This window comes from Bubalus kerabau, chromosome 1, assembly GCF_029407905.1.
Source record: "Bubalus kerabau isolate K-KA32 ecotype Philippines breed swamp buffalo chromosome 1, PCC_UOA_SB_1v2, whole genome shotgun sequence".
Classification (NCBI taxonomy): domain Eukaryota; kingdom Metazoa; phylum Chordata; class Mammalia; order Artiodactyla; family Bovidae; genus Bubalus; species Bubalus kerabau.
Genome location: NC_073624.1, coordinates 26,429,528 through 26,457,463, shown reverse-complemented (window position 1 = coordinate 26,457,463; position 27,936 = coordinate 26,429,528). Strand labels below are relative to the sequence as shown.

The 27,936-nt window shown below is 33.5% G+C and overlaps 1 protein-coding gene across 10 annotated transcripts in view; it reads right to left on the bottom strand.

The window, feature by feature from the left end:
* ATF7IP (activating transcription factor 7 interacting protein) overlaps positions 1-27,936 on the bottom strand; it is a 115,564-nt gene that overhangs the window by 67,853 nt on the left and 19,775 nt on the right. For 5 of the 10 annotated variants that reach the window (XR_008711426.1, XR_008711427.1, XM_055570752.1 and 2 more), the window contains one exon: positions 940-1,088. The exons of 3 other annotated variants lie outside the window; for them this stretch is intronic. Coding sequence is in view for 3 of the 7 variants with exons in the window: in XM_055570752.1 (XP_055426727.1) it covers positions 940-953 (14 nt within the window). In the remaining 4 variants the exon portion in view is untranslated. Of the gene's footprint in view, positions 1-939; positions 1,089-8,495; positions 8,569-13,232; positions 13,364-27,936 lie in introns of those variants that run through there. 2 more of the 10 variants (XM_055570778.1, XM_055570774.1) reach the window with 2 other exon arrangements.

Sequence of the window (27,936 nt, the reverse complement as noted above, 5' to 3'; positions counted from 1 at the left end):
CCTACACCAATCAGACATCAGCATCACAAACCTTGCCCGGCAACAAGGGAAGCAGATGAGGGCAAGTGCTCTACCAAGAATCCAAACGGGGTAAAATTAAAGGTGAACTATGAAATTGACACATATTTGTAACATACCCCCAGATTCTTATTTCAATAACAGGTCCATAGCAGGGTGTTCCTGATTAAATAAACAAGGATCTATACTACTGCTTTCCAAGAACTGCTTTAACTAACAAGACAACAGGAAGTACCAAAACTGTTGGGTCAAAGCGCACAGACACATACACAAACACTATATTAATTCAAAGTATGGATATGTGATGAAATATATTTAAAAATAAAATTTTAGCAAAAACTTGCAAAATGCTAAGCAAAGCCATTTAAGTGGACTTGACATTTCTATGACACAGGTACTCCAATTAAATTCATGCTTTTAACTGATAGTACTATAACATTATTCTGAATAATGGGATGCTGAAAATAATTTTTCAGATTTGAGTTTATGTTAAATGGATTAAACAAACATTAGTCAGTAGGCTTGACTAATGATGGCTTACTCTTAAATAATCACTTTATGCTGAGGATTCCTAGCCTCTGTAGAAATGCAACTCAGTTACTGTGCTAAGAATTCCATTGTCAATTGAGAACTGTGTGATTTTATTCTGCACTTCTAAATTTTACTTGAGAATTCTGCAATAGTCCTGGAAATAAAATCATAAAGAATAATCACTCTGCTAATCTGCATACTGTTTACTGTTCATTAGTGAAGACTGGTGAAACTGCGAGTGAAATGATTCATCCTCTTGATATTTATCTGCGCAGATTTAATATAGTTTCTAAATTTTTATCTTAAATACTAGATATCTTGTCAACTTTGTCAATAGCTATTTTTCTAAAACTGTAGTAAAACATAATCACTACTCCTATTAAAACTTACACAAGGATTTTCATCTTGTTTCCAAACTTCTCTTGAAGTCACTCACAAAGCATTGGCAATATTTACTTGAGAATCCAGAATCCCTTACAGTTCACAATTCTTCAATTCTACTATGCTATGGTTCTTCCCTCAATTGCAAAAAAACACTACTGCATTAAAAAAAAAAAAAAAAAAAAAGGAAACATTAACTGGTGGAAATCCATTCCTTATCTAATAATACTCATGAGTTTGGTATGGTTTCATGTGCTCATAATATTTGATGCAACAAATAACCCCTTCTGCCTCTCAGCAACCTCATGATATCAGCTGAGATATCAAAACATATAATAGGATATCCCTTAACTAAATGTTTAAAACTAATCAGCAACAAAGGAAACAGAAGTTTGCTTTACCAACAATCCCTTGGACAAAACAAGAGCAAGTCAATATTGATTAATAAGCACAGCAAACCAGAACAATCACTACAGTCTAATTTGTTGCATTCACTGATATATTTTGAAGAATACTAGAATATTCTACATGAAAAAATGCAAATGCAAGATACCTTAAAATAACTTCTTCCAGTGTATTTTGGCGATCATTCTGTTACATATGCAAAGTCAAATGAATTGACCTGATCCAACAAACTCAATTATAGAACACATTTATTAAATTACATCCCCTCAGAAAATTAGCCAGTTATCCATCAGGGCCCACTAGCTTATCCAACTCATCAAACTCCACCAGCACCTGGGCAGCAATGAGTAAAGTTACAGACGGCTATGTATTTTATTTCCTCAAGAATTTAAGAACCACTTGTCCAAAATTTTTCATACTTTACTTGGATGAATTAAAATACCCAGAATGATTTAGGAGCGAAACATGAAAGATGTGAATCCTTCAAATGATAGGAAATAGCACTTACTTTTCTTATCGACTCAATCTAAGGAGAAAGGACAGAGAGCTTACTTTCTGCGTCAGTCAGCTTTCACTAGGTAATAAAGCAGTAAGGAAAAAAAAATGTTTTTTTACTGGCTAATAACTAACAATCTTCTTCATTCTAGGTCATCAGCAGAAGAAGCAGCAAATGCTTCCCCAGCCCCCACAATTCCAGGTCTTGTGGCATACAGAAAAGCCCATAATGACCGAGAAAAAAAGGCCCACAATGACAAAACCATACAATATACAATGGATTTTAAAGCTTTTTCTTAGACACAGTATACACCACTTTCACTCACAGCCCATTGGCTAAACCCAAGTTAAGAGGGTAGAGAGAAAAAAGCTCTCATGGGGAAACATTTCACGTCACATGGCAAAACGCAGGGATAGGTAATCTTACCAAAACAAGAATAACAGTGAACTATATAATTTACCCACTGGAGTAGGAAATGGCAATCCACTCCAGTATTCTTTTTTTTTTTTTTTTTTTTAGTTTAAGAAAAAGCTTTATTTTACAAGTGAAAGTTTGGAAAAGTAACAAAAATAACATAGGTAACAAAATAGTAAAATGGGATATTTTCTGTGATTGAAAAATATGAAAATGTACAAACTGTATTTGTTGGGCAAATCAGTATTTAGTTCTTAATTCTTTAGAGCAACACTCCAGTATTCTTGCCTGGAAAATTCCATAGACAGAGGAGCCTGGGAGGCTACAGTACATGGGGTTGCAAAGAGTCAGACACAACTGAGCATGCATGCACATATAATCCACCACAACTCAAAAATACATTATTATAAAAGCTTGGCAAAACAAAGATTTCTGAACTAACAAAACCAAATCTACTCTGTGTTCCAACATTAGCATAATAGTTGTCACAGGATACATCACCCAAACTCTCCTGATTTCATGTCACTCAACAGTAAAACTGAGGAGGTTAGACTAGATGCTTGCTAAGTTTGATTCTAGCTTAAATTTTGAATTATTTTACTAAAGTCTAGCTATATGGATGTTCTTTTATAATTAATTTTTCATTATTAAATACAGAGAACATGCAGCAAGATGTAAACTCTAATATAATGAACACATGTGAACCCATCATCCAGATAAGAAATTAAAAACAAAGCCTCCTGTATAACACTATCAGATAGCATGCTACTCCTTCCCCATCCCAACTCCTTAACTCAAAGATAAACATAATCTTGAATCTGATGTTTATTATTCCCAGGTATCTCTTATACTTTTTTTCTATACTATAAAGTCCCCATTTTATTAATGAAACAACCCACCTTAAAGAGATAAAGAAACTGACACTTATCAAGGGGTAATTATATGTCAGACCCTATACCAAGGCATATTTTTTCCCATTTAAGTGACAAGTTATACAAGTTCAACTTTACATCTGAAATAATACATCAATAGCCATGCTACTATCATTCATTACATGGATAATAATTAACTTAGTAAAGTAAAAAGACACTTGATTCAGCATGAAATTGCTTTCTTTGCATATGTACACTTCTTATGCATTTTATCCTTTAAATTTTGCAACCATGGGGGTCTTCTAGAGTTCAAAACAATAAGCAATAAACTATACTGTATTTGCCACTATTTTCTTCTCTCTTTGAAAATGGAAAAGTCATTTAATATAATTGCTAAGGCCTATTCACACAGTGAATGAGTTCTGACTGTTACAGCCTCAATTTCATCGGCCTACAGACTGGTTCACATATTAGCTCCAACATTATTACAAAGAAGCTCTTAAACATCCAAGTATCTTTTTAAAAGTAACTTTTCATTAAGTCATCCAAGCAAGTAACAATAGAACTAGCTCAACAAACCACAGGGAACTTCCTCAATCTGATAAAGAGCATCTAGGAAAAACCCATAGCTAACATACTTAATTGTCCAAGACAGAAAGCTTTCACCCTAAGATCAGAAACAAGACAAAATGTCTGCTCTTACTACTGCTATTAGGCACTGACTAGAGGTTCTAGCCAGGACAATTAGGCAAGAAAATGAAATAAAGGTCATGTACCTTGAAAGGAAAAAACTGAAACTATCTCAATTTGCAGATGATAAAATCCTATGTACAGAAAATCCTAAGAAATCCATCAAAAATTTTATTAGAACCAGTAAATAAGTCTAGAAGGTTGCAAGATATAAAATCAATATATTGAAAAATATAATAAAAAATACTTGCAAAAACAATTTCAGAATGAAATTAAGAAAACAGTTCCATTTACAATAGCATAAAAAGTAAATTTAACAAAAAGTACAAAACCAATACTCTAAAAAATTACAAAGTGTTGAAGAAATTAAAGATCTAAATAAACAGAAGGATACCTTATACTCTTGAATCAGAAGTCTTAATATTAAGACGTCACTACTCTCAAAACTGATTGACTGATTCAAGGCAAAGCCCTATCAAAATCTCAACTATCTTCTTTGTAGAAACTGACAAGCTGATTCTAAAACTCATATGGAAATGCAAGAAATTCCAAATAGCCAATATGGGGGAGGGGGGGTGCAGCGGGGAGAGACAGTGAAAGACTTACACTTCACATTTTCAAAACTTATTATAAAGCTACAGTAATCTTTACAGTGTGGTACTACTAGGGCTTCCCAGGTGGCTCAGTGGTAAAGAATCCACCTGCCAATGCAGGAGATGCAGGTTTGATTCCTAGGTTGGGAAGGTCCCCTGGAGAAGGAGATGGCAACCTACTCCAGTATTCTTGCCTGGAAAATCCCATGGACAGAGGAACCTGGTGGGCTACAGTTCATGGGGTTGCAAAGAGTCGGACACAACTTATCAACTGAGCATGCACTACTAGCAGGACAGACATAGAGAGCAATGGAATCAGTTCAGTTCAGCTCAGTCGCTCAGTTGTGTCCAACTCTTTGCGACCCCACGAATGGCAGCATGCCAGGCCTCCCTGTCCATCACCAACTCCCAGAGTTCACTCAAACTCACGTCCATCAAGTCGGTGATGCCATCTAGCCATCTCATCCTCTGTCACCCTCTTCTCCTCCTGCCCCCAATCCCTCCCAGCATCAGTCTTTTCCAGTGAGTCAACTCTTCACATGAGGTGGCCAAAGTATTGGAGTTTCAGCTTCAGCATCAGTCCTTGCAAAGAACATCCAGGGCTGATCTTCAGAATGGACTGGTTGGATCTCCTTGCAGTCCAAGGGACTCTCAAGAGTCTTCTCCAACACCACAGTTCAAAAGCATCAATTCTTCGGCGCTCAGCCTTCTTCACAGTCCAACTCTCACATCCATACCTGACTACTGAAAAAACCATAGCCTTGACGAGACGGACCTTTGTTAGCAAAGGAATATCTCTGCTTTTGAATATGCTATCTAGGTTGGTCATAACTTTCCTTCCAAGGAGTAAGCATCTTTTAATTTCATGGCTGCAGTCACCATCTGCAGTGATTTTGGAGCCCCCCAAAATAAAGTCTGACACTGTTTCCACTGTTTACCCATCTATTTCCATGAAGTGATGGGACCAGATGCCATGATCTTAGTTTTCTGAATGTTGAGCTTTAAGCCAACTTTTTCACTTTTTCCCTTTCATCAAGAGGCTTTTTAGTTCCTCTTCACTTTCTGCCATAAAGGTGGTATCATCTGCATATCTGAGGTTATTGATATTTCTCCCAGAAATCTTGATTCCAGCTTGTACTTCTTCCAGCAATGGATTAGAACAGTCAAAAAATATACCCTCACATTAATGGTTAAATAATTTTTGACAGGAGTGCTAAGACCATTCAATGAGGAACAAACAGTGTTTTCAACAGATAGATAGTGCAGAAACAACTGAATAGCCACATGCAAAATAATGGCTTTGGACCCCTATCTCATACCATAAATAAAGACTAACTCCAAATGGGTCAAAGACCTAAATCTAATGGCTAAAATTTTTAATCTTAAAAGAAAACAGATATAAATCTACATGACCTTAGAATAGTCAATGATTTCTTACCTATAACCCAAGAGATTAACAAAAGAAAAAAAAAACTGGACCTCATAAAATTAAAAAATTTTTGTGCTGCAAAGGTAACCATCAAGATAGTGAAAAGATAACTCACACAATGGGAGGAAATATGTGTAAATAATATACCTGAAAAGAGACTTGTATCTATTAGAATATATAAAAACTGCTATGACTCAATAATAGTAAAACAATCAATTTAATAATGAGCAAAAGACTTGAATAGATATTTCTCCAAAGATAAGCCAATAAGCAACAAACATAAAAAGATGCTCAACATCATTAGTCATTAGAGAAATGAAGATCAAAACCATAATTAACACTTCACACACAACACAATGGTTATAACCAAAGCAGAAAATAACAAGTGTTAGCAAAAGATGGAGAGAAATTGGAATCCTCATACAGCTGATGGGGCTGTAAAGTGGAGCAGGTGCTTTGGAAAAGAGGCTGGCACCTCTTGAACAGTGCTGCTATAAAAATCTAGCAATTCTACTCCTAGGTATACATATCCACAAGAAATAAAATCACATCCATGCAAACACTTATACACAAATACTCATAGAAGCACTTCTCATAACCTCCTAAAAGTATCTATTCATAATAGCCATAGTCCAGCATAGTCCAGCAACTGATAAATAAAATGTGGTATATCCATTAAAATGAAATATTACCTGGCTATAAAAAGGAATGAAGTACTGATAAATGTAACTTCATGAATAAACCCTGAAAACATGCTGAGTGACAGAAGCCTATCACAAAAGGCCACACACTGAGTAACTTTATTTATATGAAATGTCCAGATAAAGACAGCAGATAAGTAGCTGGCTAGTACTGGGGGTTGGGGAAGAAATGAGGAATGGCTCCTGATGGATACAAGATTTCTTTATAATATAATAAAAAATGTTCTAAAATTAATTGTAGTGATGGTTACACACTGTGTGAATGTTTTAAAAATCAATGAGTTGTATACTTTAATCATGTGGATTATATGGCATGTGAATTACATTTCAATAAGCCTGTGATTTTTTTTTTTTAACAGCAAAACTAGAGTTGAATAATTTTTCATTTGTTTTCAACCTATGACTTTTACTGGGTCACACTTTCAACACAGACAAAGCAACAAAAACAAAAAGAACTGAGAATTGGTTCCCACTTAAGGGAATTAACACTTCTAGGTCAACAAGTATACCTGTAATTACATTAGTATACTTCTATAAAAGGCAATATGTAGAAAAAACAGCAACCTTGTTCTCCATGTGTTCCTCTCAGATAAGCCAGTTACTTTTTTCCCCCTGTCCTAAATGGGACATAATTCTGTAGTGTGTTTATCTCACAGGATGTAATAATGGACATGAGAAGATAAAAGAACAAAACAAATTTTACTAACAAGGAAACAGTACTGAGTATGGTGCAAATGAACACTCCAGGTACATATATGAATCAAGTATCTTATACATAGAAAATGCAATCAACTGCCTTTTCCAAAAGGACTAGGGCGTCCTAAGTGAAACAGGAGCATTCTCTTTTACTATAAACTGGTACTATAACCAAGAGGCCTTACATGTAATTAATGATAAACTTGCTTATAAACAAGGCTTATTTACTGAACTTTCTGGTGTTACATAATGCTTTGTCACAGGTTCTCAGTACTGTCTTTATTCAATATGAAGTGTCTTGCCACTGTATTTACCAGTACGTTACATGTATCTTTCTAGAAATAATTATTAGGGGAGGCAATGTGGGGAATGAGTGAAACAGGTGAAGGGGATCAGGAGGTAGAAACTACCAGTTATAATATAAATAAGTCACAGGGAAGGAATGTCATAGCACAGAGAATACAGTCAGTAAAATTGTAATAACTTTGTATGGTATATAACCATAATAACATTGAATCACATTTTACACCTGAAACTAATATAAAACTGTAAGTCAACTATACTTCAATTTTTAAAATAAATATTATAAATGGACTATAATACCTACATTTATGTCTATTTTATGAAATACTTTGGCACATCTCATCATGTATTTAGTATAAGATTAATACATTTTAAATGCCCAAGTTTTGCTGTCAGAAAACATCTTAAAAATATGCTGGTATCACTATGACGTACTTCACAGGTCATTTAACAAAAGAATAAAAAATAAAGTAAATATCTGGGAATAATATTAATAAGCTACACGGTGTCTGGAATATAATATACACTTAGTGAACACCGACTAAAAGAATGATGGGCTATATACATATAACTAAAATAAAAAATTATTCTTAAGCGAAACAATGAAATTATTTTATAAAGCAAAGGTAGTAATCTAGAATATCTCTGACAGAATTACACACTAACATGTTGACATGTTCACATACAGCAGGTTTACATAGAAGTCAACCTTCCTTTGTGAAGTCAGGATGTTTACTAACAAAAAGTAACATATACCCACTGACACAAAATGCTGCCTCTAACAAGGTTCAATACAGAACTCCATTAAAATTAACCTAATCTGACATAAGAGGCATTTTTCAAGGCTTATAAAACTTGTTTAATTAGTTGATTTCACATTTCAAAAAATAAAATACCATTTTGAAAAAAAATCTACTTTTGCTTATTACATAATGATGAAAATCCTCTTTAGAATAATAAACATACCCCAAAGGAAAACCCCTGCAGCCATCTTATCAGTTCTCTCACTGCAACAGAAACTGAAATACAATTTGCATAGTCACTATGGTTGGCTAAAGAAAGCAGGTTCATGTAACCAATCAGAAAACTAGAAAGTGGGCAATCCTAAGAGGAGAAATTTTTAATCTGCCTGGCAACAGCCTAAAAATAGAAACAATGTGCTAGTATGAATCCCAGAATAGACGTGAATATAAGAGGAAAACCACCAGCAAAAACACTTTATTTTCCTGGGGAAAATTATGTACCTTGCATTTCATCTAGAATATTAACTTGGAACTTTTTCTTACTAAGTGGCAATTAAAGAAAAATGAATTCTAAGCTAAATTAATTGACCAATTTCAAGTTACATGCCATTGTCCATACCATTTTACTTATATATGTACACATGTATACATGTACATAAATATTTAAGTGTTCTTTTTTCAGGAGAAAAAGTTAACACTTTAATCACAGTTCTTACATCTCTAAACTTCTAAAATCTGTCAAAATCTGAACAGTGCTGCATTTTTTTTCTAACACTTTTCCCCTGCAATCATTTGAGAATCTTACTTAAGAGTAAAAGATTTTACTGTGTATTAAAAATATAAAGATTAAATATTAATCAAAGCAGATCTCTAAACAGGTGGGGATTAGGCCTTATTTTTTGACACAAACTTGTTCCAACATATAGGGCTTTCCACACAGTCAACATTCAATAACTGTTTCTTCAATCAAACTACAACAATTCCTGAGGAAAACAATCTTGTTATTCATGTCAAGTAAAAGTTAAACATATAAATATTTAATCTTTACAATACCGCTATGTTTGGTTTTTCAGTTTTGTTTAATGTGGGATAATATTAAAGTTGACAACATGTTTCTGTCGCCCAAATAAAAGAATGTTGTCATCATTCTAACTTTCCAACCTAATTATGCTTCAGTCTCTCTCAGCATTAGTCGCTCAGTGGTGTCCAACTCTTTGCAACCCCATGGGCTGTAGCCCACCAGGTTCCTCTGTCCATGGAATTCTTCAGGCAAGAATACTGGAATGGGCTGCTGTTTCCTTCTCCAGGGGATCTTCCTGACTTAGGGATCAAACCTGGGTCTCCTACATTGCAGGCATATTCTTTACCATCTGAGCCACCAGGGAAGCCACATTTATGTTTAGTATGCATGCTTATATGTATATAACACATTTACTCTGGAGAATCATAAAGATGCCAAGCAATGTGAAGTCTAATGTAATTAACTATGAAGCTCATGAGCTTCTAAAGAATGACCAAAATTAAAAATAACTAAATAAAAGGAAAATAAAGAGAAAAGGTAAAAGGGGAAAAAATTTGTTTTTATTTTCAAGAATTTAAATTATAGCTGTTGAAATGAAAGGTTGGTTACAATCAAATCATATTAAAACAAATGTGGCCTATCAAAGTTCATGTTTTAAATATCTCAAACCCTCCATTATGTTTTAATAAAGTGGTAAATTAACTTTTAAAATGTTTTCTTTGGTCAAAAAAGGAATTCATGTATTTGATATGTGGAAAGTCTAAAAACTTCATTATGAAAATTACATGTAAAAGACTTGTTTTTAATAAAGCTTATAAACAATGTGTTTAAGACATAAAAATGCAGAACAGTTTTAAGTAACAAAAAGAGCTCCAGTGAAGGATGAAAATACATCAAAAAAGCAATCCATTGGTAGTATATCCTTTTAAGGATAGCTAGATTCTAAAATTAAGTTTAACCAAGCCTTTAAAAACATAAATATTATTATTTTAAGCAGTGTTCCGAATGAAAGGTAACTTAGCTTATTGTTTTACTTATTTTTCTTAATGTTGTATTCACATGTGACTTGGATATTCAGATCTAACTTAGAACTGTATCCACATCTTTAAGACAATTTAAAACTTAAATGTAAATTCATCTTGTTCACTTACCTGAACAAACTATGATCCTCATCAAAAAAAAAGATATGAATTAACCTATGAGTTATAATTAGAGAGGAAGAATGTAACAGATGGGTCGAAATTTGATAACAAGGCACAACAAGTGGGAAAAAGTATTTTACAATTCCAGATATGTAAGTCAAATTATCACTTTAAATATATATCTTAGCACCTCATATTTCCTTAAAATTATTTAAAGCAGTTATTATACATTTTAATTTTACTGACACCAGTTTTATATTTAAGGGAACAAAAAAAGCATGAAATTTTCAAAGTAAACATTTTATCACACACCAATTGGAATTTTGGGAGGACTGAACTATCAATGGCACCTTAGTGTTAAAAATTAGTACAGCAAGTAAATACTCTAGCGAAGTTTAGATACATGCCAGAAATGTCAGCCTCCTCCATATCTCTATACTCTTACCCATCTCTAGACCCTGACCTCCTACAACCCACAGGAATTCAAAATGTCATCTGAGAACCAGATATTCTGTGGCCATAGCCTATGTGTACAGAAGTTTAACTCTAACAACAAACATAACTAAATTTAAAAAAGAAGCCTAATCTTTCATTTCAAAGAGCAAACTCAAATTCTTTGTACCTATAATTTTTCTCTTTTGTAGCAAAGCAATATTTGCTAGTATATTATCATTGAATAGATTTAACTAAAATTATGTTTACTGCAACTTTCTGAATTGATCTTATTTGCAAATCTGTTTTTCTTCTGTTAGAATTTAAGAAAAAACTTATGCTTTTGATAACAAGATCTCTCTTGGGCATACAACTCAGAATGGACCAGCATTCTTCCAGGGAGCAAAAAAAGAAAAATTACATGCCCACTCTGAAATCTCCCTGGCAAACAATGCATATAAGAGAATATAATCTACTTGCGTTAGGCAAATGTTCTTAAAAAGCTTACTTTCACAAGTTGGGCTACCAGAAGCTACTACAAAAATCTTGTGATATATTTTAAGAAAACACAGTTCCTTTACCAAAAACTAAGGATTATCACTTTGTTTTCTTTCAGAACCTAAAAAAAATCTGCAAATCTCACCAAAATATTATACTTTGAAAACTCCCTTAATCTCTCTCCTACTAACCGTTAGACCAAGGAAGCCAATGTTTTCCACCCATTCTATAAACATATTGACTGATGACCAGAAGTATTACTGAGATCTCATGTTCTTCTGTTCTCATCTAAATCTGCTCATATTAGTTGTGCTTGCTTACTGAATTCAGTTTATGTTTTTATTTTAAATTACAGACTACAATTAAACTTTGTATAAACTGATGAAATATGAGTGCAAAAAAAAAAAAAGCTTTTAGATCTGCATCAGTAGAAGATAATAATGCAGGAAAAAAACACAGATTGGAGAGAGTTGGCTTGGGCAAATCATTCAAGACCTTTAGGTCTAAAGTTTTCCATCTGGAATAAATGGAAAACAAAGGACCAAGAGGATCCTTAAATTTTGACTCAAATAAAATTTTAATAAATTCCTCTTGAAAACCCATTGCTCTACTGAGAAATGGCAAAGATAGCTTGGAGTACTTGTGTATTTATCAAATGCCTACATGGTCACTATTAGGACAGTTTTTAAGACACTAAATAAACAATGTGATTAAAAAGTTTTATAGAATTATAACCAAAAATTTGTTACACATGTAAATTTTAACATAAATGTGGAAAAGAAATATAGGCAGTAATACCATCTGTAGAAACTTTTCTACATGAATAACCATGAAAATTAGGAGAAGTACTCTATTTTCCATTTACTGCTATCTCTCCAGTAGACTATTTAATCCTAATAATAAAAACAGGCTTTCAAATGTGTAATTACAAACAAGACCTCTACAGAGCCCTGTCTTCCTGATAGGGTTAGTACACCCAGTTTTTATAAGCCAGATTTCTGAAAACTAACTCTGCATAAAGAATAACTCAAATTCAAATGAGGGGTAGGGGGAAAGAGTACGCCTTTCTTACCAATCTCAATTCCACTTCTGCCCATAACCCTACTTATAATTCAGTTATATCCACAAGACTTCACAAGTAGTTGCTAAGCAACAGCAACATGCTGAGTTCAGGACTATTGGAAATCTGGCTGTCTGCCACATTAAAATATTTAACTGAGCCTAGAGCCTCCAGAATTAAAAAAAAAAAAAAAAAGGAAAGAAAAGGAAAAGGAAGGGTTTGGGGAGGGAAACCCAAAGAAATACAATCATAAATGCAATACACCACCAAGTTCTTTTCAAGGGTTCACAAATTCAGATCAAAGACCTTATTTTGGTATTTTCAAATATTTATCATAGTTCGCTACAAAATTTTTTTATCATCCTTTAAATATTGGAATATACATTCTAAAGTTATTCTACTGGAAAAGACGTGATTAGCCAGGTCACTGTTAATGGCAATAACAACTCTCTCAATAATATACTGTGCAGAGAACAGTCCTTGGAGAAACTAGAAGGGCAGTCTCTATGAAATGACTCAGACTTCCTATTAGATCTTTAAGGCTCAGAAACAAAAAATTATACATTCTCATTAGAAGCACTCTATCCCTATAGGCGTGGCTAACTACCAAATGAAAAGAATTTTCTATCCTAAATTGCACATTTTAAACACCTCTAATACCTTAAAAATTAAGCATATTCAGATATGTATTAACAACCATAAAACTAACTGTCATTTTTCAACAGAAACTGAAAAGGCATTGAGTATGTTCCCTGACTCATTCACTGGTAAAAATGAAAATTAAGAACATAAAGACTGCTTGTTTACCTGATAATGGCAACTTCAAACCAATAGGAAACTTCATATTTAGTAGTAAAACATCACAGATATTTCCATAAAAGGCAAAAACAAGAAGTGTGGTATTACTGTTCTAGAAATCTTGACAAAAAGAGTAAGACCTCAGAAAAGATATAAAGAAGAAAACATTTAATTCAGAATAGCAAGAAAAATGGTATCTATAAACATCAAAATATAAGAAAAAGACTGACAAAACAATGAAAGTATGTGAAACATTAGAACTATGCTGGGTATATGACTCAATGTAGAGATATATCAAAGGCACAGAAAAGTAATAAGTAACCACAAGTTTTGAGAAACACTTTAAACCTAAAAAGCATAGTGGGCTCGCACCCCAGCCCTTCTCAGGTGCTAGGCCTCCTTCCTCCACTCCTCCACCTGCCAGTCTTCTGTGGGAGCCAATCTCGGCTTATCTTCCGGGGAGGACAGTGCACTGAGTTGGGGTGCCTCGCACCAAGGGCATGCCAATCAGTGGGCAGCAGCCTGCCAGCCTAGTGGCTGCACCGCCAAATAGGCGGAGCTTGTCCCCTGGGTGGGAGGCGGGCCTAACACGCAGCTGTGGTAGCAGAGCAGCCCCCAGTTCAAAAAAAAAAAAAAAGCATAGTGCTAATAGGATTAGTACCAGAATAAAAGAGTATCTATTAGTGAATATAATAAAGACAAAAAACTCAAAAGGACAAAAAAAAAAAAAAAAAAATCAAATAAGCAATTCATAAAAGGAACATAAGAAAAAATATTCAACTTCGATAATAATCAAAAAAGACAAAACAAAGAGAAAATATTTTGTTTACATCAGATTGGCAACTACTTGGGATTCGTGGTGGCTCAGACGGTAAAGAATATTGTTAGCGATAATGTACAGCAATGAGTAGCATCATACACTGCTGATATAAGACTTCAGTGTCATAACTATTTTCAGGGGCAAATAAGCAGAACTGTGTATCACTTTGATACAACAAAGGGCTTCCCTGGTGGCTCAGATAGTAAAGAGTCTGCCTGCAAATCAAGAGACCCGGGTTAGATCCCTGGGTCGGGAAGATCCCCTGGCAAAGGGAACAGCAATGCACTCCAGTGTTCTTGCCTTGAGAATCTCATGGACAGAGGAGCCTGGTGGGCTACAGTCTATGGGGTCCCAAGGAGTCTGACAAGACTGAGCCACTTTCACTTTCACTTTGACACACCAAAGAATACATTGAGATATCCATCTTAAGTATTACTAATAATATATTTTTAAAAGGTAATGTATCAGGATATCTACTGTTGTACTATAATAGCAAACAACAAACAAACAAATTAATAATCAATCCCTAATAGTTAAAAAATACTGGAAGATCCACTAAAGAATAAAGAACAATAAGAGAAATCAAGAACACAGTAGATACTTTTTATTGGTGTGAATATTAAGTATACAAGTAGCTACAGAATTCAATATACTTAACAGTATAAACTTTGAAGTCAGACATACCTCTTTGAATACAGGTATGATCATTTCCTTCTTAAATAACCTGTCCAAGATATTTATCCTCTCCTTGACTCAGTATCTTCATCTATGAAACTGAGACTATTATAATGCCTGCCTTCATAAAAATGTTATGGAGATTAATGAGGACATAAATAGACAATTCTCAGACATATAAGTAGTCAATAAGTATTCAAATGCAAAATAATATATTTCTAAACATTTATATATGCATATAAGTGATATTTCAAAGTCTGGAAGGATAAATGCCAAACTAGTTACACCAGTTCCCTTGCGGAGAAAAGACAAAAGATAAAACTTATACTTAAACCTGATATTTCAGTTTCAATTTTCAAATGACAACGTATTTGTGTGATTTATCTTAACAGTTAAGCTCATTCCACTTTTCCCAACCTCTTTCATGCTAATGCTAAACCAAGGCAGCAGTGACGTGACGTTTATGAATGTAGACAGTGTAGTGACTCACATAGACACTAAGCTCCCGAAGAGACAGGGAAAGAAGGCCACCACTGAAAACACAAATTCCCAGCTTATGCCATGAGCAGCAAGCAACAGCTCCCTCGTAATCACCTGGGTCAGCATACACACAAAGTAAAACAGGAACTCTCAAGCACAAAGATGAGTACAATCAATTAAAAATTTCAGGGCAGGCGGAGGTAGGGATTATACAAAGGACAAACAGAAAGCTAAGAGATATGAGGGATATACCCAGAAGCAACTACATTCATCCAAGAGGAAGTATAGAAAAAAAGAACTGAGGGGAAAAAAAGGAGAAAAGTAAGAAAAAAACTTCACAGACCTAAAAAAAAAATTTTCCAAAGAAAAACTAATTACCAAAACAGACTAAATTAAATTTTTTAACACTTAGATAGACATGCTATGTTAAGATTTCAGAAAACCCGTATGAAGAAATACTAATAACTCAGAATTTTTTTAAACATCATTTTAATTACAAAGGAATAAAAATTACTGACATCAGACTTGTCATCAGCAATACTAAATGCTAAAATAAAACAATATCCCCAAAGTTCAGGGAAAAGTTATTTTTAGCCTAGAATCCTATTGCCAGAAAATCAACAAGGATAGAAAAAATAAAAGTATTACTTGTGAGCAAAGACTGAGTTAATAAATTATTGTAACATATATAAAGATATACTTACAGATAGAAGACAGCAAAAGACCCTAGAAAGAAACTCAGTTAAGGGAAATAGCAATGCTCCACAAAACAAGTAAAACTCATGAGCAGACTAAAATAATTGAGGACCGACCATCTTTAAAACAAATATTCTGGAACAAAATACAAGATAATTACAAAATGGGAATTAATGGACTTTAAGATTGTGGAATAAGGAACAAAGGAATAAAGAAAAAAATCTAAAAGTTACTAATAGTTACCTAAAAGTTGCTAATAGTTACTAAAAGTTGCTAATAGTTATCTATAAGTTACTAATAGTTACTAAAAGTTACTAATAGTTATCTAAAAGTTACTAAAGTCTAATCTAAAAGTTACTTAGGCTTCAAACTGGGTAAAATGACAAAAATATCATCAAATAAATATGTGCTATATATTACCTTATAATAAAATAGAGTAGAAAGGTTGAAAACAGGTTAAAATGATACATTAGGCAAATGCCAACCAAAAAAAAGTTAAGTATATGTATAAAACCTACATGTAACATATAAGAAAAAATTCAAATTTAAAATCCAGTAATGGAACAAAAAAGATATTTCTAATTAATAAAAGGTACAATCCACTAGAAACATTATGTCTGATATACCTAAATAATACCACTTCAGATCACATAAACCAAAAATATATTTTTAAAAATTCAAGGAAAAACTAATAAATTCAGAAAGATAGACACACCTCTTTCTAAACTCTACAGATGAAAAAAACAAATATTAAAAATGCATTTCTCAATTAACATGCTGAAGTGAAGAAGTGAAGTCGCTCAGTAGAAAAGTAATTAGAACTGTATATCCAAAAAACCCAGAATACAAATTTTTATGAACAAAAATCAACATACATTAATATTGACTGTGCATATGGTGATAAGGAAATAGTAATAAATTCAAAGACCAACCCCCCCCCCCCAACAAAATTCACACAAGGCCACATTTTCTAGCCATAACTTAATACAGTTAGATAAACAATAATGAAATGAGAGGCAAAGTTATCTCCTTATAAATTAAAAAAAAAACTTTAGATTAAGGAGCAGTCAGTGGCTAAATAATATAAACAACAAAGTATTAACAAAATACCACCCAGGGAATTCAACTAAAATGATACTCAGGAGAAAACCTAAATGCACATATTAATAAAGAAGCACAAACTCAAAAATGCAAGTAAAAGTTATAAACCCAAAGAAAGTAACTACAATAAAAATTGAAAATTATCATGGGAAACTCAATAAAACAGCAAGCAATCAATGAAATCTAAAACCAGCTCTTTGAGAGACTTCCTAAAGGGGGAAAACAAGCAAGGAAAATCAAAAGAAAGCATAATAAACCACATTAGAAATTAAGAAAATATAATTATAAGATAATACACTTGGTTCAAATATTTAAGTATATTACATGTTATCAATGGAATACATGAAAAAGACTAAGGGATTTTAACTTACTGCAAACTCAATAAAATTCAGCAGTGGAAAGTGGCTGCCAAAAATGTCAATGCAAACTTAAAACTGGAGAACAGAAGTACACTGTCAGAAAAAAGGAACATTCTTTTTAGTAATGTATTTACTTATGAGCATCACAGATAAAAAGAGACTTTTAAAAACAGTAGAATATTAGCGAGGGTGGGATGATTTGGGAGAATGTCATTAAAACATGTATAATATCATATATGAAACGAATCACCAGTCCAGGTTCTATGCGTGATACAGGATGCTTGAGGCTGGTGCACTGGGATGACCCAGAGGAATGGTATGGGGAGGGAGGAGGGAGGGGGGTTCAGGATGGGGAACACGTATACACCTGTGGCGGATTCATGCTGATGTATGGCAAAACCAATACAATATTGTAAAGTAATTAGCCTCCAATTAAAATAAATAAATTTATATTAAAAAAAAAATAAAAACAGTAGAATAAACAAGAGGATGACCAGGCTAAAGAATAACCTACAACAATGCAGTATATGAGCAAACGTCAGAAAAATGGTGGATATTTAGCCTATAAAACACAAGAGAATTTTAATGGCTTTCTTTAAATAGTGCAGATTTGTCATGTAAAAATTACAGAGAGATACACAGAGAAAGAGACAGACACAAGGTAGAGGGCAGGAACAAAACAATGAAAGGCCAATTTTGTTTCAAAATCTGCAAACGTTCATTGTTTTGGATGTCCAACAAAAGAAGGAACTGCCTTATAAAATTAGAGCCTTTCTTTTCTGTCACTAGAAACGTTGATGTAGAAGCCAGATAACTACCTGTCAGAAATAACAAACAGTAGACTCCAGTGCAAGGTGTGATGTTAGATCACTCACGTCCGTTTCACTTAGAAGATTTTCTAGGTCTACACTGCTTGCTAAACAAAAGTTGTTGCCTAAGAGAAGCACCAAAACTAAAACTTCAAATTTCATTCCCTAGATTTTTGGATCATGCACACTCAAGCTTAACAGTCTCGAAGACTGCACAACTTTATTATGCTCATGTCCTTTATTTTTGTCTTATATGCCTCTTTTTAGGTTTTTTTCTCTATAGATAGAACACTCTTTTTTTCCAACATCTTTCTTTGCCGTGACCCTGAACTCTAATAGTAATCAATAAATGTCTCTGTTTTGGTCTAACAACTCCTTGCCTCTTTATCTATATACATATATAAACCAGTCTATCTCCACTGTCTTCCTAGCCCAACATTCTCCCAAACATTGCCTCAAAGAGAAGTCTGAAAACATTTCCCAGCTGTGCTCTCTACACCAAGAGAACACATCCAGCCTCATTCTTCCACTGAACCTCAAGCACATTATTCAAAATTAATATATTTCTACTATCACCATTTCTCCAATTCTAATGAAATTCTTTACTTGGAGGAAATATATCCACAAATATACATTTCTATACTTCAACAGAACATATATTAAAACAATCATTTTTAAAATCCCAAGCAACACAGTCAAAGGGCAATGGGAAATAGTTTGGGCCCCTGAAACATGAGTGTGCCTTTTATCACAGTTGACCTCTAGAGTTCAAGTATTCAACTACACAGTAATAAAGGACCAACTACCCTTCATCTAAAGAACTGAAGTCCCAACTAAAACTAGCACTTTCAGGTTACAGAAAGAACCTGCTATTTAACTCCCAGAAAGAATGCAAAGGCAGAGAACTGCCTATTCTAATTCCTTCCCTCCATTTCTCTAAACTAGCCTCACTACCCCTTCTCAGCTTCATTCAACTTTACCTCCCCACTCTCATCCCTCTACAACTATTATATCAATCTGTAGTATATCTTATCATTGGCCATACTGATACAGTGTGAAAGAGTGAAGGACAGGAAACCTGGCATGCTGCAATCCATGGTGTCACAGAGTCTGACAAGACTTAGCAACTGAACAGCAATACTGATATATCAGTATGCATTTCTTTATAAACATAAATCTTCATATCTTTTCATGCGTGCTGAGTTGCCTTTGTTATGCCTGACTTACAATAATGGTTACCATATTCATTATTTTATATAGTTATTTTTATTTCAATGAGATTTTTTTGTATGCAATTTTTCAGACACACACACACAAAATAATAAATGCTCATGTACCTTTCAACAAGCTTAAGAAATAAAATTAGACTCAACAGAATTTCTAATTAATACATTCTTGTTAGTTTTAGATTCTTAAATTCACTTCATAAAATGGTCATGAATTTAAATATGTGGAAATGGAAATGATAAAGGTGGTAGGGAACACTTGACCATGTTATATGTATAAATATACATTATCTAATATATGTTAATGAGTCACTTGTGAAAACAAGCATTCTGATTTTGAAGCCAAAGGGGTACATTTAAACTAAAACTTCATGTTTTGTAAGGTTACAAAGTCATCGCTCTTTATGTACCAGTTGGTGTCACTACAACTGAGAACACAGTAACAGGACTATGAAGAGACCTAAAACTGATTTCTATGTAATAAGAACATATTGTATGCATGAATAATACTCATATATGAAGCCTATTGTTATTTTCAATTTAAACCTGAGATAAATTAGAGAAGATGAAAATATTTTTAAGAAATCAAATCCAAATATGACATTCAGTATCTCCTGAAAATTAACATTAAACAATCTAGTAATCTTGGTATTAATAAAACTAAAAACAAAAAAACTTCTCAAAGGTGAGAGACAGATATAAGGCCTGAGGAGGTAGGGGAGGGAGAAGAGTTATCATAGAAAACGGACCTGAATCTCTTACCTGTGGGCAGCTTGATACTGTGAAAAAGACTTCCTCTTCTGTTAACCACTGCTACTCAGTTCATTTGTGTAAGCATAAAAGCTAATGCAGATTTCTACATCAGCTTTTTTTGAGCCTAAATTCCTTGTTTGGTACATATTCATTTAAAAAAAAATAGGAATACAGTAGACTGGCTACATATTAAAACTCCTTTCAGTGGTTCACATCTGTTGTGTAGTTTGTGCAGCAAACATCCCATCAACCACAAAAGCCAGAAAACATCAGACAGCATGTCAGTGAAGCTCACAGAACACTCAACGTACATCTTCCAAAGGACTGTTGCAAGTGAAGATGCCTAGAATCAGAATTCTTTTGTATAGCTTTCTATGCTGCCAACTATTAGGTCTGCAGCAACTGTGTGCAGTTAAGTACCTCCCACATATTACCCAATAGTATCAATAGGTACAAATCTACAAAAGCAGAACAAAAACTTAAAAGGCTTATAGCTTCTCACTATTTCACTTATTCACTGGCAATTGTGGAGGTCTCAGTACTCCTATTCTAATGCATCAACTCTGTTCTTTCAGTCCAAAAGGCTGCATTCTTATACATTCCAAACAGAAAATCCATGACACATATTATTTGCTACCCTAGCACAGCCAGACTGCAGTTACAGCTAGCTGGCGCCAGTAAGAACAATTTACATAAAGCAGTCCTCATTTCATGACCAAACTGAAGAATACTGCTGAGTAAACCCTCCCCTATTTGTTCCCCAACAGGCACTGACTGGTTCTAGAATATATCTAGTTATCTATTTACTAACATGATTTAAATCCAGGTAATAAGAAAAAACCAACTTAGAGTTCTTATATAACTGAAATTCTAACCCCACTACATCAAGAATATTTTTAACCCCCAGAGATATTCAAAAGCCTTAATTTGTGGCATAAATCAACATGATTACATAAATCCAATGATTGCAACTTTAACAATCATTAAAAATATAAGCTATAAGTCATATTAGCTAAAAGCTGCCCTTATTCTACTCTACAGCTGCCTTTCAAATTTTAATTAATCACTTAAATAGTAAATGATCATTAAATAGACGTGTTCTTAGAATGATATTGCTTTATGTTTTACCAGATAATAAGATAATACATCTTCAAGTGTCACTATTATGATGTTTAAATTATTCGACATATTTACCACTGGTGAATATTACAAAAGTATGCACTCAATATCAACACTCAGGTATGTTACATTACAAGTATCTACATATTTTGTGTGACATATTCTTTTTGAACCTAAATCACTTATGTATTGTTTTATTGGATCAGATCTGACTGGGTAAAAATTGAGTCATTATCTATGAAGGTGTTAGTTGCTCAAGTCATGTCTGACTCTGTGACACGATGGATTATATAGCCTCTGTCCCTGTAATTCTCTAGGCAAGAATACAGGAAAGGGTTGCCATTCCCTTCTCCAAAGGATCTTCCTGACCCAGGGATTGAACCCAGGTCTCCTGCACTGCAGGTAGATTCTTTACCATCTGAGCCACCAGGGGAATCCATTTAATATGCTAACTAAGGGTTATCCAAAATATGTTCCTTATTTTTTAATCTTATGTTCAGTTGTCTTAAAACACAGGTCTTAAATTATCCCTACGTGCAATAAATAAGGCTCTAAATAAGGAAATGATAAAGCTATATAAAAACAGGAATTGGTAGACTTCTAATATGTGGATAATCCTAAATGCTACCCACATTATCTCTGATAAGAAGCAGTAGATTTCCTCAACTATATTCTCTTCTTAGGATCTGTGCTCCACCAGCATCATATGAAGGAACAGGGACAAGTATATAAGATTGTGTGACTTCATATAGTAGACATTGTGCAAATTAACACTTGGTGGGAGGAAAGATTTTATACCAAAAGAACAATTGATCATAAAATCTCAGAGTCGGAAATCATCTAAGTATTGTATTCATTCCAGTTTTAATTTTGGTTCCTCCCTCTCTCTTTCTACTTTATACACCCAACTCTTTGAATAAATGTACTTTAAAATCAAAGGAATTAAAGTCCTTTAATCCAGCATAAAATATAATGTTAATAACAAGTAGGGACTGTTTTTTAAAGCAAAATAAATTAATCCCAACAATGAATTAATTAACTGTAAGAAGCTCAAATTTATCTAAGTGCCAAGAATGGAAGTTACCACACTAAAATTAAAGTTGAGAAACATTGAGAAACAATGTTTCTCAAACTAACAGTGGTAAAGAATCAAGGTTTTATTTCCAATCCATTACAGATTAGTATTCTTGTAAAACACAATGAAGATGAGTTATCTGGGGGTGAGGGAAGCATATAAAATATGTGATTTTTATTCTTTGATCTAATATAAAATTATTTTCTTAGATTGATGTAAAATTTTCTAGACATTCTTAATTTTAGTTATCTAATGGAGGACCAGGAACAGATAAACTGATAACTGACCCTGAACTGACCCACAGAACACATTTTGAGTAGGGTTCACCTAGCTAGTCACTACCCCATCCCACCTCCAGCATTTTCAGTTGAGCATCTCTTATTTACTTCTATGCTCCTTTTTTCCCTGCCCCAGTGTAAACTCCTTGAGAGCAAAGGATCTTGTATTCCAGCCATCAAAACAGTACCTGGCAAATTAAGAGGGGCATAATAAATATTTATTAAATTTGTTGATTCAACTGATCAATTCACAGTACATTGTTGTTTCACTGTATCATGCTGCCCTAGCACAAATAAAAACTCTTTGTTTTGTCCCCTTCGGGCTCTTGAAGGTCTTCAATTTGAGATTTAAACACCTTGCTCTTGGGCATTGTTACTGTGTATCAGCCAGGGCCCTAACAATCCTCTCTCCCTAAACTCTTTTCTAGAGTACCTAGTACCCCAGACCTCTCAATTTCATAATGATTAAAAAAAGAAACACAGAGCAAAACAATTCATGCTGGAGGGAACCTTGTGAGGAACAAGCAACCAATCTTGCTCATACTTTATTTGTATCATACACTACACTAGGTACTTTGTTTTGCCCATTTAAATCCCAGTATCAACTCTATATGGTACTTTATCCCCATTTTAAAGAAAACTGAAATTCTGAAAATAAGCAAATAGCCAGGACCAATTGAGCACTTACTATATATAGGCATTATATTGATACTCTGAGCACTATTCTAACAAATGAGTGGAAGAACATGAATTTACCTTGACCCTGTTTGATTCTAAAGTTTGTATTCTTACCTGTGGTCCAACCACCTTCCTCATTTAATGATCACAAAATGGCATCTAGAGCTTAAATAATTTATTCAAACTATGCAACTACTCACTAGCAGCACCAAAACAATCACTTCCTGACTTCTACATTAATACTTTCCGCTCTGCATGACATGATGCTTGTATGTCAGAAAAAAAAATCAGTCAGATGACTCCACTGGGCAGTACTGTCTGGTTTACTTCAGCAGAGAAGGCAGACATCCTCAAGAAGATACAGAAGCAACTCTCAGTTTTTTTTCTTGTGTTAAACTCCCCCTTCTCATTAAACTCAAAGATTTATTAAGTAAGCATTATTTTCATCATTTCCATACTTAAACATTGATGTCCAATAACAGACTTACAAATTACTAATAGAGAACACTCAGTTAAAGTTCTAACCTGAGCAATTTATTAAAAATCCCTTATGTGAATAAACTTTATGCTTTCTTCCAAATGACTTTCTCTTTCAGGAGTGTAAGAAGTGGGAAAAAAGGGAGTCAATCAATGTTTCCTGCGCAAGTTAACTGGATTTTCAATTTTCCCTAAAGCTTTCTCTCTAATTTGAAACTCACTTTCTAAAAATGAGTAACATTCTTCTAGTACATCACTGGAGTTACCAATGCCATGGCATTACATGAACACTAAGAAGTTGGCTTACTCTGGAAAATGTGGAATTCAAATTCACATCAGATCACAATTACACACTACCATATTTCATGGATCATCAAGGAAGTCTTCACATAGCTGAGATGGTAAATCTTTTATACATGGAAGTGAAATATTAACAAAAACAAGTATATATAATGGCCTATGAAATTATGTAGTCTAGTACAGTGAAGAGAACTTTCTATTAGGAACTTACTTATTTTAAGTGCTAATATTGCTTAATCAATTTAAGCAAAACTCTTTTATAAAATTCATTCCATTTACCTGTTCAGTAAATTGCACATCGTGAATGTAATTTAACATTTTTTATTCAATATCATCATTAAAAACATCAATAATGATATAACAAATAAATATAGTGATAGATTTAATACAGTGATAACATGTAAAGAGAATTTATTATCACATTAAAAGACTTTGAGGAACTTAAATGTTCCTAGTTTGTATTTTTTTAACCACTTTACTTTCAAATGAATGTCACTTTTTGCTGATGTCAGTGGATCTCCTTCAATCAGTAACCATGGTACTCTACCATAAAATCCAGGACAAGACAAATGTGCCGTATCTTCTAAAGAGTAAGCTGATTTTACATATGCTATCTCTCCTACCACATGAAGTAGGTTAGATTTTACTTATGTTTACTTTCTTCTGGATGAGAAGCTGTATTTTAGATATTAATGGCCGCCAACAATCTGTGAAGTAAGCAGGATAGGGATTTGAAAGGAACAGCTCACAGGAGCCCAGAAGGTAATGTGAATCAATGAAGAGGACCAGCTGTGAGGAGGAGGCCCTATAGGAAGGAGACTATGTACTAAACTGTAGATTATTTTTCTCCAGCAAAATACATTTCTAGCACTACCTAATATTCTATTTTCTAAAAGATGAGACATGCAGATTTTTGTTTAAAATCTGGCAACTTTAAGTATTAGAGAAATAGAGCAGTGGTTAAAACATTAAAGAAGTCTGCTCGCTGCCAGTTTGTGGCCACTGAAAGAGAACTATACTGTAAGGACTCTCATCTGTACTGAAACATATAAAACTCTTAGTTCCTGAATTCAAGTTATCTCTTTAGAAAAAGTTATTTTCTCACTGCATGTGTGGACTACTCAGCCAGACTGGAACCGAAACATTTCTCCTACTCTAATTCTGCAATGACAATATTCTATATTGGCTTGACTTAATAAATACATCTGCCACTACCCACATACAGCAAAGGAAGGCTAATTTATTCAACAGAGAGGACCCAGGAGTACAAATATGAATATATCAATTACCAGGTGGATATAATGGTGTTAGTTACCACTTCTGAGCATGAGTTCTATGAGAAATTTCCCCTTCTTTCTAAACATAACACATTCCCTGATCCAATCCTATTTGATATAGTATGACATCTGAGAAAAGAAACTGAAGAGCATTCAAGTACTACAGGAAAATTAGTATGCTAGGTATTTGTGGAGTATTTTCTGGTATTATTCAAAAACATGTAAATCGCCAACATATCCTTGCCAAATAGATAGGATTTTTTCCTCCATTTTATAGATAAGGAAATGAGAATCAGAAAATGTAAGTTAGGCAATATAAGAAAAAGGTAGCAAAAGTATAATTCAAATATAGGTTTGAACTCTTGGTCAATGTTCTTTCTGCTACCTCAACATTTCTCTTGAAGATTTATGCTAGCAAAATGGCTTGTGAAAAGGGATAAACAAATGAGGAGGGCAAAAAGTGACAAAATAATAATGTAACATGCTAATTAACCAGCACCCAGATTTATTATGCCCTCAATTATTGGGCATAATAGCTAACATTCAGCATAGAAAATTTAAAAACTGTGACTAATCCTAAAAGTAATAATCCCAGTGAGGTCAACTTTATGTTTATAGTTGCTTATGTTCAGAGCTGCAAAAGTGCAACATGGCACTGAAAGAATCAGAAATGAGTAACCACAGTGCATTGGTGTTTCCTCTTGTCTAAGTAATAATCAGTGGATTCATCTTGTGGAGGGTAAGGTGGATGTAAATTTTATAGTCCACAATAGAAGGCAAGAAGAATGGATCATTAAAATTTCCCTGAGGCCCTACTCTGAAGGTTAACAGAAATTAATCAATAATTTCAACCTAGTTAGTTTCTCTCCAGCAATAAAGAATATAAAACCAAGTAGCTGGTTTACATCATATGCAATTTTTGAAATACACTGAGCTGTTTGTACTATAAGAAGCCAAAAAAATAAGAATGATTAGAGTCACAGCACATTCACTCTCCTATTTCATACTCTGGGGCAAAACCTTACTGAAACGAAATGCACAATGGATAGGATCGCTCACATATATTGGATTTGTCACACATACTGGATTCGTAGTTCTTTTACTTTTTCACAGGCAAGCTCATATGTACATTTACATAAAGAAATGTTCAGAGTATGAGAATTCATTACGGCACACAAAAAAGTCCTAATAACTTTACAAAGTAATAAATTAATACATAAAACGAACATGCTGCAGCTGTTGATAAAACTGAGCTAATGATCCCAAATACATTTTAGGCCACTGAATAAATAAACACTGATTAAGTTAGGAAAAACAATAATGTTGCTTAAAAAGTTTAAAAATAAGAACAAGTAAAAACAATTTGAGGGCAAGGCAGCAATTTTAAACTGTTAAATCATGCAAATATAGGTCTTATACACTACTTTCATGAAAATTTGTATATCAGAAAAGAAATGAAGGATATATGTTCTAGAGTATTTTTCAAGCTGAATTCCACAGTCCCTTAGCACCTAGACGTCTACAAATAGGTGACCTAGATCCTAAAGACCATAATTGTCATACATGATCTGGTTTCAAACTTTCATTTTTATCATAACAGCCTAATTGTTCTCATTTTATTAAGTAAGTTTATAATAAGTAAATGTCATAAGTTCACATTATAAAATACTTACACAATAAATACACCATTCATATATCCTTTTTATATGCTAGGATTCTTCATAACAACTTAAGGTGCAAAAAGTTGCTATTTTTTAGAAGCTGCTGTATTTAGAAAGTTCAAAACTTACTGTTTTATGTCATATTAGTCTGGGATATATTCATAATACTCTATTGATAAAGATAGAGGGATGCACTATATCATTTAGAAAAAAAATTTTACGTACTGCGATTTAAGTATCAGCGCTTTAATTATAAATAACTGTTCTGCTATCTGAAATAATACAGTAACAAAAATTTAATTCTCCTACTTTCTGGGTCACTACCGACTTACAATATCTCAATAAAGTTTTCTACTTCAGAACAACGTTAAGAAAGCTTTTTGAAAATTTTGAAACTAAATTAACAAAGTTACTGAGTCATTAATTTAAGTATACTACAGATTTTAACTAAGGTAAACTGGGCACACATCACTTAATTAACTAAAAAACTGAGATTTATTTCAGTCCTGTTGCATAAGAATATACTAGATACAAAGAAAAAGGTATTCAGACCTAGAAAATGTGAGCTATTTCTAAATTCAAAATCTGAATCTCAATGTCAATTTAAGCAAAAAATATAATGATAAAAAGTTAGCTCCATCAAAACTGAAAGAACTGGGTGGCCAGGAAGAGGCAGCATAATAATAAAGAACTGGAACGCACAGTACAAAAAAAGTAACAGTGCTAAAAATTTTTTTAAATTTTTGTAACTGTGATTTATATCCAGAAAATTAACCTTCTTCCCAGAAAGCAAACAATACCTCCAAAACATAAGATACACACATACAAACTTAGAAAAATCACAATTTTTGTGCAAAACAAGACTTATTTATGGCTTCTTTAAAAAAAAAAAATCTGAGATAATATACTGTTCTTTGTTTCTACAAATA